We start from the raw sequence: 12,794 nt of genomic DNA, 5'->3' as shown, positions 1-12,794 counted from the left end.
TTCTCAGTTCACTCTATAGCCTGTGGGTCTCAGGGAGGCAAGCCCTGGTGGCTTTCAAACCTGGAAGTTTCGGGGGCTCGTCTCTCAGGTGCAGGTCTTAAAAGTTGGGGTGCCAGATGTGGGGTTCAACCCCTTTGCTCCTCGGGGATAAGCTCAGTTGTCAGTTCCCTGTTGACTGCAGCTTGCTGCACCGGGTTTACGATGAGATTGTCTCAGCCTCTCCTACCTGCTTCAATGTGCGTTTTTTTCTCGGTTGCCTGGTAGGTAGGGGTCACTCGTAGTTCTGGGGTTTCTTTCAGGGGAAGATGTTCTGTATGTAGCTGTAGATTCGGTGTGTCCATGGTGGGAGGTGAGCTCAGAATCCTCTTATGTCACCATCCTGAACTGGAACCGTATTTCTTGTCTTTTTGATGACAGGTGTGAGTGACACCTCACTGTGCGTTTTGTTTTTTCAGGCAAGGCTTTATTGGGGCCCCTGCTGCGGCAGGGGGGAGTGAGAACAAACAACAGGTTCCCTTGCTTGCCCACGCCCTGAGAGGGGGCGAGCGTGTTCCTTATATGGGGTGAGGGTAGGGGTGTGTCCAGGGGTTGGGCCGAAGGGGTGGCTTAGGTGTTTTGCCCACCCCTTAGGTGGTGGTGTGTGCCGGGGGCATGCGCAGTGCCCTGCTTTTGCTCCGGGCTCCTCAAAATGGCAGTTGGGTTTTTTTGGTCTCTTTGTATCTTTTGTCTAGAATTTGCCCCAACTGAGCATGCACACAGTAATTTTTAGTCCCATACAGTTTCTTTTCATTTGTTGCTTGAGGAGAGGTGTGTCGAGGTGCAAGCATTGCAGCACCGCAGCAAAGGGTCCCAGGTCCAGCCTGTCTCATTCCCCCCTGAGAGACTCTACACATTTATTAAGGGGTAAGAGGCTGAAGGTCTCTTCTTCTGAAAGACCCTAGCCTCCCCTAGAGGAGAAGGACCTGACTGTTCCAAGGACCTGTAGGGACCTGGGCCACTTTCCGCTGGAATGGGCTGAATTTCTTGAGCCATCATGAGCCTTACTTCAAACTGTTGGAGCCTAAAAGACACAAACTTAACCAAAAGGTTAAACAAAACAAAGGCTAAAAAGGAGAAGAACAACCATTGCCATTAAAGTGCCTAGAAAGGGAAGGAACCAGGTTAACTTTGGGCTTCCTTGACTGTTGACCACCAGACAAGGAAGGCGATATCACCCCTGCCACAATTATGAAGCCACTCTGCCTGAGCTTATATTTCCTTAACATTAACCTGTCCTGTTGCACGGATCCAAGCGCAGCGGGAAGTATTAGTTACCGCACGAACTCTGCCTTGCTCTGCCAGAAGGTACTCAAGGGCCAGACGATTGTCAAGAACCACATGAGCCAAGGAAACGAGAGGTCCCAAGTCCCGTTAAGGCTTGAGATAGGAGCCAACCCACTACATCATTGTACTTACCTGTTGATGGGACCTGTCTTTGGAATAGGCATCTCAGATCTTCTGCTAGCTCACGGGTGCATTATTCTTCTGTTGTGACCCGTGGGGTTTCTGGAAGTAAAAGCTTTAGTCTGGACAGATGAACCCAACGGATACCCCTTGCAGTTTGACAGCAGTGGGGGTGGTTAAAATTACTTTACAGTAATAGTTGGCAATAGTTGGTCTTTGGGGGAGCTCTCTTTCCAGATGTTGAGAAGAACTTGGGTCCCCGGGGTTTGTTTGCGAAGGAACTGCTCCTTCCTCTGTATTTTTAGTGGGAGCTGGCAGTGCCTTGTAGGCATAGTCCTGGATTGCTTTCTGAACTTGTCCTAGAATAATGTATCTCAGGGTCTGGTTCACTTCCTCATCCAGTAGAATGTCAGTAGTAAGAAAAGGCCTCCCGTAGGTCATTTCAAGGGGACTAAGTTTCAGGCCACTCCTGGGGGCTACACGGACCCTGAGGAGAGCAATGAGAGGCAGGTTGGTCCAGGGTGCATGAGTCTCTGGGCAGAGCTTTGCTAAGGTTTTCTTTAACGGATGGTTCATTTTCTCTACCTTCCCTGAAGACTGGGGGTGCCAAGAGGTGTGTAGCTTGTAGTCTAGCCCTAGGGCTGTTGTGAGCCCCTCTGTGATTTTGGCTATAAAAAGAGGGCCCGTTATCGCTCTGCAGGGACTTTGGAAGTCCAAACTGAGGAATTCTTTCTTTTAAAAGGGACTTACAGACGTGCAGGGCGTTCTCAGATCGGGTGGGGAAGCCTTTAACCCATCCTGTAAAAGTATCAACAAACACCATAAGATATTTCGTGGGGGCATTTGGGTGAAATCTAACTGCCAGGCTTCCCCCGGGTATGTCCCTCGGCGTTGAATTGGCCTGCGGGTTATTACAGGCGAGGCAAGCGTTCCTTGTTTTATTGTTCTTTCAAGCCCCTTTCCTGAAAAAGCCTTTTGCCTCAAGTCCCATAGTGCATCCCTCCCGTAGTGGGTGGCGTCATGTAAGCTCTTGGTGAGTCTCCATTGTTGGGCTTCAGGGATTAGAAACATCCTCCTTTTGATGCCAGCCTGTGCTTCCCTTCTCAGAGCTCCATTTCTCAGCATTTTCTTATTCCTGGGGGGAGAACTGGAGAAGGCTAGGAGTTCAGGGGAGGCCAATCACTAGAGCCTTAACTTGTTCAGGTTCCTGCAGTTGAGCTCCCTGTTTTGCAATTTGATCAGCTTTGCTGTTCCCTTGGCTCGCAGAAGATCACAAAAGATCCATCCCTCTGATGGTCCCTGCAGTGCATTACTGCTACCTGGGTAGGAAGCTACACTGCTTCTAACAGACCAGAATCAGATCTTTATGTTTTATGGGGAACTTCTAGTGGTTAACATTCCTCTTTCTTTCCATCTGGCAACATGAGCATGTAGCACGTGTGGACCCATATTTAGAGTCGGTGAAAATATTTAATTTCTTATCCTTCCCTAATTGCAAAGCTCTCATTAATGCTTGTAAGTCTTGCACAAACCAACACTCCCCGTTAGGCTTCTGTACGGGGAGGTTCGGGGTGCTGCAAGGGGATTGGCAGGGCCTAATGAGTCCGTGTTTCAGGAATCTGCTGAGCAGCGGTTGGATTCCCCTCAGGGCCTTAGGCTTTAAAGGATATTGTCTCGTCTCTTCCAGGGGTATTTTCCCCCAGGCCTTAACCTTATTTTTATTGGGGGAACGCGTTTTTGCCCTTCCTGGCACCGAGGTATCCCAAACTGCAGGATCTACCTGCTCTGTAATTTCTTGGGGGATGTCTTGGGGCATATTTTGATGCCCAACAGGTGGGTCATCTGGGACTAATAGATGCATTCTCCGTGCGGATTACCTTCTTGGATTCACCCTGACCTAAGAATATACTAGCTCCTAACTTATTTAGCAAATCTCTCCCGAGGAAAGGGACAGGGCATTCTGTCATGTACAAAAAGGAGTGAATAATAATAATGGACCCGATTCCACAGGCAAGAGGGGATGGTAAATCGCCTTTCCTTTGGCTGTCCATCGACTCCCATCACAGCACAGTCATGGCTGGAGAGGGGGCCAGCTGGCCAAGTCAGAGCAGAGCAGGCGGCTCCACCGTCTACAAGAGTTCTCCTACCTGCCACATCGAGCGTGACCCGAGGCTCCGCTGCAGTCACGAGGATGCATCTGGAGCCGGGGAGGCGCTCGGGCGTCCCACAGGAGGGCGCCCAGGACATTCCGCCTCCCAGTGCCCCCTTTCCGACAAAGGCCACACTGGTTTGGGTCCAAGGGGCTTCTTGGTGGTCTGTCCAGCCTTCTCGGCCCTCCAGGGTCCCCTCGAGGTGGTGGGTGGATCAGAGCGGCCAGAGGCTGCGTTTTCTTTATTTGCCTCTTATCCTCATTGGCCTCCTCTGTTAAGTCTCGGTTGTTACAGACCTTGAAGGCCTCCTCAGGGTTGACAGCGGGGCTTGGGGCCCAGCCGCAAGCTTCTGGAACTGTCTCCAGATATCAGGAGTAGCCTTGGTGATAAAATTCATGGCCCAGAGTGTCCTCCCTTCTGCGGACTCAGGGTCTGTATTGGTGTCCTTCCTGAATGCCTCTGTCACCCGGCTCAGGAAGCCTGCTGGGCTTTCATCTTTTTCCTGTGTAACCTCTCAGACCTTATCGTAATTTACTGGCTTCACCATACACCTTTTCATTCTTTCTGACAGACAAGTAATCTAATGTCTCATCCTAGCTTGGCCTACACAATCCTCACAGTCCAGCATGGGTCATGTTCTGGGATTGCGTCCCACCTACCTGATAAACTTGGCCATGTGGACTGGTGGCCAGTAGGCCATCTGCATGTTCCCTGGGCTTTCTCAGTAGGCGCTCCTTTTCATCTGGGGTACAACAGTGGGCCAGAATAATCCATGATGTCCTGCCAGGTGAGAGAGAATGTCAATCCCAGCCTGATAAATTCATCCCTAAACTTGTCAGGGTTCTCTGAGAACCTGCCTTATGGGTTTCCTAAGTCTCCCATTGAGAAGGGGCTGTGCACTCTAATAATCCCTCTGTTGCCATCGCTACTTCCCGAAGGGGGGGAAAGGTGGGGGCTGACTTTGAACCTGATCCCGGGAAAACTTTGTTTTTTTACGAGAGAGAGAGAAACCAAGCCCAGTCTTGCATCAACCTACTCTTAATAAAATCCATTTACCTAATTAAATTTAATCCAACCTTAGAAAATCCTGACCAAAGTTCCTGATGTTCCTCTTCCGCAAACCTGCAACTTTCTGTAGCCATACTTTGTCCCTTATTCTTTCCCCATTCAGAAACAGCCAGCTCTAGGACAAAGTCGTCCTTTTTCCTTTCAACAAAATATATTCCCATTCCTCGTACCTTCTTTTCTTAACGCATCCTCCTTTCCTTAAGCCACCATGAACTGTCTTTCACGTTAGCATTCCATAAATTGGTAGCGAACATCTCAAGGTGGCACCAAACAGCTTAATTTCTCTCTCACAAGAAGACAAAAGTAGGTAAATTTAGACCTGTTTAGCAATTAATGTTCCAATAGTTTATCTTATTTGAAATGGCCTGCAGATACAATTAATTCCTATCTTAATTACTTTAGCTTCTTAGATGGACGTTTCCAAAACATAATTATTCCTATGTAGCTTAGCAAAAAGTTCTTATCCCAGTTACATTTACTTAAAAATTTAATCATATCAGGTTATTGTCCCTGCTGACAGATTTTTACAACAGGAACAATATGCACTTATTGACTTCCAGTAACCCTAGATACAATGAAAGCACTGTACTTTATGTTGATGACTCCAAAGATGGGTCTGTATTAATTAAACCCATAGCTTAAGCTAGACAAGTTAATTTCTGTAGAAGCAGAGATCTCATAGTTTTCCTGCTTGAATTTAAAATGGCCTTTTTTTCCCCCCCTCAGTCTGGGGGACTACAGATGAATCAGGTAGTTCCTGAGAGCCCAGGCAGAAGAGTTACATTGCAAAGGCAGAGGAGAGAGATGCAAGCCCCCTGAGCTCAGGCAGAAGAGTGACATTGCAGGTGTAGAGGAGAGAGATGCAAGCCCCTGTCTTTTCTTTTTGTTCTTTGAAATCCCACTAAGTAACCCAAGGCTGGAGTCTCAGGTAATGCGGGCTGTGTTTGTATGTGCTCACAATGTCGGCAGGGACTTCCAGGAACAGCTGGACAGACAAAAACTACATCACAAAGAAAGCAATCGCAAAACTTAAAGACACAAACAAGAAGTTTTCAGGATTAAGGGGATGGGAGGGTAGGGGTAAGGACCAAGGGAGAAGTAAAGGGAGGAGGGACAGAGAAGACTGAAAATGAGAAAGAGACAGAGAGATTGCCTTTTCAGCCCGCCCCCTGCGGCTGTCTATTCAGGTACCAATCTGCATGCTTCCAGAAAGGGCCAGTGAAGGAGGGAGCACCCTGTCCACTGCCCATCGGGGTGATCAAGCCCGGAAACCAGCCAGTTGTATGTCGTCTGTGGGTCCCCGACCCACAGGTGGGACTCTCACCCACGCATGCACCAGTATATAGAAATCTGCCGCTTCAGCTCGTTCCCAACGGGACTTCTCTTGGCGGCAGGAAAATAAAGGTGAGAATATGGGGATGATCGGACTTACAGCCCACTACACGATATGAGGTTTGAACCTCTATCACTCATAAATCTCCAGTCAGGGAGAGCCCGCTGGACCAAGGTCTGCAAGGTGTGAAGGGAGCCTCTCCCTCCTCTGCTTGTCACCCGTCACGGTGAGCCATTGCCGGCCAGAGGGAGCTGTAGCTTGCCCGACGTCCACTCTCTTGGAAGGACAGAAGGAGGAGAGGACAGAGAGAGAAGCAGAGAGATTTCAGGAGAGGGAAAATGGTGAGGGACAAAGGGGAGGGGAGAAGCGTTGCCTGACTGAGGGTACTGAGGCCCCTCGGGGGCCAGAAAGGCAGACCTACCAGACGAGGTGATGCTGAAACAAGAGGTCACGTGGCCGCTTGTCACCCGCGGGGAAGCTGCGTTAGGTGGTCCCGGAGGTGCCCAGATCCTCTCCTGCAGAAGGGACAAGCCCCACGTTGGGCACCACAAAATATGTTACAAACTAGGGTTCTTGGCCTCCTTAATCAATAGAAATTGATCAGAGGCCAAGTTCAGTCAGGGCTTTATTGGGACCCCTGCTGCAGCAGAGCAGGGGTGGGGGGCAGTGAGAACAAACAACAGGTTCCTTTGCTTGCCTGCTCCTCACTGTGGTCTTGATTTGTATTTTCCTGATGACTGGTGACGTCTAGCACCTTCTCATACACTCGTTGGCCATTTGTATATCTCCTTTGAGAAATATCTGTTGAGGTTCTTTGCCTGAGAGGGGCTGGAGGAAGCTCGCGGACCACTGAAGGGTCCACAGCCAGGACTGATGTGCGTCTTTTTTTCTTATGCTTTAAAATGAACAATCATTTAATGTATTAACATTTTCACTTATAAACATACAATTTGCATATACAGGGAAAAACAGGTTCTGTGGACACAATAGAATACTAGAGACAGGCAAGCAATCAGAAAGACAGGCATGCATAGATGCAATGCGTGGGCAAGACTCCTCCTGGGTCCCTTGGTGGATCCCACAGTTCTCTTAAAGTCACTTTTGTTCATGATGCCATTTTTGTTGGGGGCGGGAAGAGGGATGTCTCATGTGGCCATGATGCTAATGTCATTCCTCAACCTTCTTATAGTTGTTTTATATGTGTGTGTGTGTGTGTATAAATAAAATACAATTATAATATATTATTATATATAATATATAAATATACATTTGCACATATGGGAGTGTTTCTATCAGAATGACTAGATCAAAGGGTAGAAGCAGTTTTCATTTTGACACAGATTGTTCTTTATAGAAGTTTACACTCTACCCGCAGCATATGAGAATGCCTACGAGAGAATGCCTATTTCCCCAAATGCTGACTCTGATTTTACCAAAGGGTAAAATCAAAATTTCATTTTGTTAAAAGAAAAGCAATCCATTGTGGACCTAGTTTGCATTTATCTTATTAAGTTTTTCATATAAGAGATTAAGAGATACTTGTATGTTACCTTTCCTGTAGACTATTCATATTCTCTGTGCATCTTTCTGTTTCGGGTTTTGTTCTCTTACTTCTTGGGTCACCAGAGCTCTGTCCTTCTTGCTAGAGTGACATATTTAGAATATCTTTTTTTTCTGTAAGAAACCAAGGGGGCTTAGGTAAGAAACAAAAACTCAGTTTTTCAAAAGAGACACTCACTTCCAGCCCATCCCACGATGACTAGAAATGTTTCCAGAATGAGGGTATTTGCACCTCAGCACAGGCAAAGCCCTTTCGTGGAAATACGCTGAAGGCCCTCTGTGGATCCAGTTTCGCTTCCAAGTGGGTGATCCTCAAGCTTGGGCTTTACTGTAAAATGTTCTAGAGTGAGATCAGAATTGAACAGGCGAAACTGCTGAATGAGAGCAAAAAGTGAAGAGTGACCTGCTCCAACAGGGACTCAACAGGATGCAAATCGGTAGGCACGTAAGAAGACAAAACCATGGAGTATCTTTTGAAAACAAAATTATCTAGGGTACCCAAACACAGAAAGCAAAAGAGGGGGGCTCTGCATTTAGGGTCCACAGGGTGAAAACAAGAAGGGGGCATGAGGACTGTCCTTATCCCGGGTTGGGGCCATTGGTGACATCGGGGTCTGTGTTGCCGGGCTGGCAGCACCAGGAAGCTTACCTGGGGAGGTTTTCTGAAACTCACCTGCGTGTCCTGGTGTTTCCTCCCCAGCTTATGTGTTCCTCGGTGCAGAAGGCCCTGTTTGAGGAGGAGGACCACGTCAAGAAGCTGCAGCAGAAGGTGGCCACCCTAGAGAAGCGGAACAAGCAGCTGCGGGACCGGGTGAAGAAGGTCAAGAGGTCCCTGCGGCAGGCGCGGAAGAATGGCCGCCACCTGGAGCTGCTGAACCAGAAGCTGAGCGAGAAGCTGGCGGCCGCGGCAGGCGCGCTCTCGCACATCAACGCGCTGGGCCGCGAGCCCGCGGGCGCCGCCTACCTGCGGGGGTAGCAGGGATGGAGCCTTGGCCTCACCTGGTACCCGCTGAGGCCTCTCACGGGGAGTGGAAAAGGACACTGGGTTTAGACGTGCACATAGCTCAAGAACTCTTGTAGATGATGATATTTTTACTGTGCATTTGGTAGCGTCTAGTTGGTTTACAGGGCAAGTCTCCTATCTCCTTGGCTGCCGGCCTCCTGCCCTTCCCTTGTCCCAGACCCAGTGCTCTGATGCCAGCAGTGCCCTATGCTTGCCTGGGGCCTGTCCCTGGCTTCCAGGAGCAGCTTGGAAAAAGTGCACTTATTAGGGAAAGAACATTTTAGAATCTCTAGAGGTACAGAACTCAAGGGGTTCAGCCTCCATTTCCGAAGAAAGGGAGTGTGGTCCCAGCTCTCAGCAGCAGGACAACCGTTGGTTTGAAGGAATGATAGGTCGTGGAATCTTCTGGTGTCATTAAGACTTACGGAGCTCATCACACGTCAGGGAGTGGAGCTAGAGGTGGCAGGTAATTAAGTAAGAAGAATTATACCTGATTTCCAACCTCAGCTATCCAGAGTTACAGAGGTTTCCCATGGGCCACTTTAAAGGGGAATTGCCTTTATGGTCCTGTCCTGTTTCATGAAAGCACATTTCTGAGTTGGAGGAGCTCGAACAGTATCTCAGCCCCTACTAAATTCTGACTTACTGTTTGCTCAGTGATTACTTCCAACTTCTCTGAATTCGAGGTGAGCTGACCCACTATGTTGTGAATTTCTGTTGTGCAAAGACACCTCCTTACCTACTGGGGTCTGGGGACCTTGCCTCGTTGCTCTGCTCCCAAAAGGGCTTGTTGAGGGCATTCCGATCTTGGCTTCTTTATGCAACTGCTTTGCACCCACCTGGACTGTCCAGACAGACCCTGGGAGTAGTGTTTGCACATCAGCCCGCTTCTCACTGCATTAGATCCTCTGTACGATCGCTTCACCTTCTTTGGGAAGAAACCTCTAGAGAGAGTATTGCAAGTAAAAGATATTCACAATACCTAACACTTGAGCCCTTCACTTAGCCACATGTGATCGCGTCCCAGCTGTGTGACTAAGAAGTGCCCATCCCTTGGTTATCTTCTGATGATGGTTCTCCAAACCAACCAGTGTCCCTTCCCCGCTGTTTTAGGTAGAAGCTGCCCCTTTACAACCCCAGATACAGGAGGGCCCGACAGTGCCGTCCTCTCCATTGGAAATGGCAGTTAGGGTCAGATTTCCATCCCCTGCCTTTAGAAAAACCACGTCCTTCTTGCTCTGGCAGCGCGCCTGGGGCACGAGCCTTGTGACACTTGGGTCTTGATGGTAGGCGATGGCCTCAGAGGAGAAGCCAACGCCCTGGACTGCACAGCATGGGGACTTTTGCTCAAGGGCTCTTTACCGCTAAGCTTCTGCCAGCACTTTATCAGCTGTAATCTTCATGGTCTGGTACAATAGAAGGCACGTCTTGTGGTTTATTCTTCCCAGGGACGTTTCATTACAGCAGTTTTGCTGCCACCCAAGGGAATGACAAGCCTAACGGTGATTTACAGCCAGCGTTTGGAGAACTGTGGAAGCTGGATCTCTTCGGATGCATTATGTTCTGCCTTTTCAATAAACGTGAGCCAATAGTTCAGCCACAGCAGTAAAGCAATGCGTGTATCTTTGGGAGCAGGGGGCCTGCAGGATTTCCAGCTTTGGCCTGAAAAGGCCATTTAGATCCTCTGGGGGAAGCATCTGTGGGTCACACCTGAGGCATTTAGGAGATTGGGCTGAAGCCGCCTCTGCTTTCCCCGTTGGGGTGAGGCTAACCCTGTCTCTCCCCGGGTTCCCATCTCTCAACACACCTGCAGACAAGCAGTGTTATCCTGACCTCACCTCACGAGGGACACGCAGCTTCATTCATCAGTGTCTTCAAAGGTACATTAGGATCTGTGCCAACAGGAACTCCCAGGTCCCCATTATCTGCTACGTCGTCATCTTACAGCAGCCCTCGCCACCCGCTCGTTGTACTAGTAGGAGCCGTTCATGCAAGAAAAACCCAAGAATTGCTCAGAACTTGACACACATTGGCCGACCTGTCGTAGCACTATCTCTGAGCTGTGGGCCATGGTTCAGTTCCACTCAGCGGTTCAAGGAGGCTAAGTGACTTTGCCAAAGTCACATAATAAGCAAGAGGCTGACAGAATCTAGCATCTTTAAACCAGGGGCCCCAGGAGTTACAAACTGGTGGCATGTGGGCCACACCTCACGTGGGGATGAGGTTTCTGTGTTTGAATGTCAACCTTCACTGGACTACGGTTCAGGCCGCTGTCTCTGCTACTATCGCACCCACCCCCGTTTGGGGTTTTTTTTGTTTTTTTTGTTTCTTTTTTAACACACATCACGCATTTGTGGTACCTGCCTGGCAGCAGAAGTTAACAGGGATTCCCGCTTCTGTGGTGCAGATCCTCACCTTCCTTTGGGGAGAGAGAACGCAAAATCCAATCACAACGACTATGGATCAGCTGTTGGCTCAGCAACGTCCACATTCTATGATCGTTAAAAAAAGAACAAAACTAAGTACACAGAATGCTTTAGGCTCTCGCACACACATCTCACTTAATATTCCTAACAATTCCTAACAATTGATCACCATTTTCCAAGAGGAATCTGGGGCTTCAAGAGATTAACTTGCCCCGTGTACACAACTAGGACAGGTGGCCAGTCAGACCTCCAACCCTATCTTCTTTTCTCTTTGCACGAGCTCACCTGTAGAATGGGGATAATCACTCCTACTGTAAAGGCTGTGAGGAGATGCTTAGCATGATACCTGACACCCCACACGTACTCAATAATATTACTCACAATCATCATCTATATTATAGTGATAAATACTCACCAGGAGGCCCAATGCATGTCAGAAATAAGAGTGTCTGGTGGGATTCCATGTCATTTTCCCGTCCAATTGCCATACAATACTCCAGCTCCTTTCCATTTTCCTTATTTCTGAACTACCTCCTTTTCTTTCACATTCAGTAGTGGGTTGTTCCTGCAAATTTACCAAGAAAATATAGTCCATCAGAAGTGTGTTTGCTCACCTTCTTAGGGTCGAATTAAAAAATGCACAGCCTAGGGCTTCCCGGGTGGCACAGTGGTTGAGATTCCGCCTGCCGATGCAGGGGACACAGCTTTGTGCCCCGGTCCGGGAAGATCCCACATGCCGCTGAGCGGCTGGGCCCGTGAGCCATGGCCGCTGAGCCTGCGCGTCCAGAGCCTGTGCTCCGCGACGGAAGAGACAACAGTGAGAGGCCCGCGTACCGCAAAAAAAAAAAAAAAAAAAAAAAAAGCTAAAGGTTGAGCATTGCGTTTTACTCGGTGGACATACTGAGGACTTCAGCCCGGGAGGTGCCTCTCAGGTCGCTCTGAAGAGGTGAGCGAGGAGCCAGGGTACGCGGGAGCTTTTGCAGAAACAAAGCAAAACACAACCAGATAAAACACTGAAAGATGGCGGTCAATTAAAGAAAAAAAAAGACATCGCAAGTTAACGAATTTTCTACATATGGGAAGATGCGAGAGTCTGGGCTTATTGAAGTCATTCCTTTGATATGCACCTTAACTAGCTAGGGCCAGTGTCCTGTTTTTCTCCATCCTGAATCCCCTCAGGGTGCACAGTCAGCGCCGCTGCAGTGGCTGCTAGCTTGATGGCCGCAACATCCTTTGTTTACTGATACGGCAGAGGACATTCTTCATCCATACTAGCTTGTCACTCACACTGTCTAGTTTGCCCCCCTTCTCTCCTCCCTTCCAACTCAAAGGAAGGCTCATCCCTCTGGGCCACATCCAGGGTCAAACCCGTGCCCTGTTATCCTGAGTTCATATCGCTCCTCTCAAAACCTGGCTCCACCAATGTTCCCTCTTTTATCATAAATCTTTTCTTCGTTGGGGAATCCTGCCCTTATCCTCCAGCCATGCTCAGATTTATCCATCCCAGGAAAAAACAAAACAGTTTAGAAAGTATTGAAGCTGTGTTTAAAGATGGTGACACAGAAGTCTCCTGGACGCCCCCTCCTCCAACGGACACACCTAGTGAACAGCTACACAAGAGCAACTCCCTCTGAAAGAAACTCAAACTGGCTAAGGACCTCTTATACAATGAGGGACCAAGAAAACACCTACGTCTTTCCTATGTATGAGTAGGAAAGGCTGAGACATGCTGTTGCCATAAACCCCAGCCCTGGCACAGACTGTACGGTTTGTGGAAGGAAATCCCCGAATGCTAGCTTCTCCTTGAGGGG

At 48.8% G+C, this 12,794-nt stretch overlaps 1 protein-coding gene across 1 annotated transcript in view; it reads left to right on the top strand.

Moving 5' to 3' along the window:
* Positions 1–8,530, top strand: part of LOC309964705 (coiled-coil domain-containing protein 3) — a gene marked incomplete at its 3' end in the record, with an annotated part of 101,745 nt that extends 93,215 nt beyond the window's left edge. Inside the window, exon 3 of the mRNA XM_082843834.1 lies at positions 8,255–8,530. Within this exon, the coding sequence (XP_082699960.1) occupies positions 8,255–8,530 (276 nt within the window). The remainder of the gene's footprint in view (positions 1–8,254) is intronic.
* Positions 8,531–12,794: the final 4,264 nt, after the last annotated feature.

Source organism: Leucopleurus acutus (assembly GCF_964270905.1).
Source record: "Leucopleurus acutus genome assembly, chromosome: 1".
Taxonomy (NCBI): Eukaryota; Metazoa; Chordata; class Mammalia; order Artiodactyla; family Delphinidae; genus Leucopleurus; species Leucopleurus acutus.
This window is presented reverse-complemented; position numbering and strand designations above follow the sequence as displayed.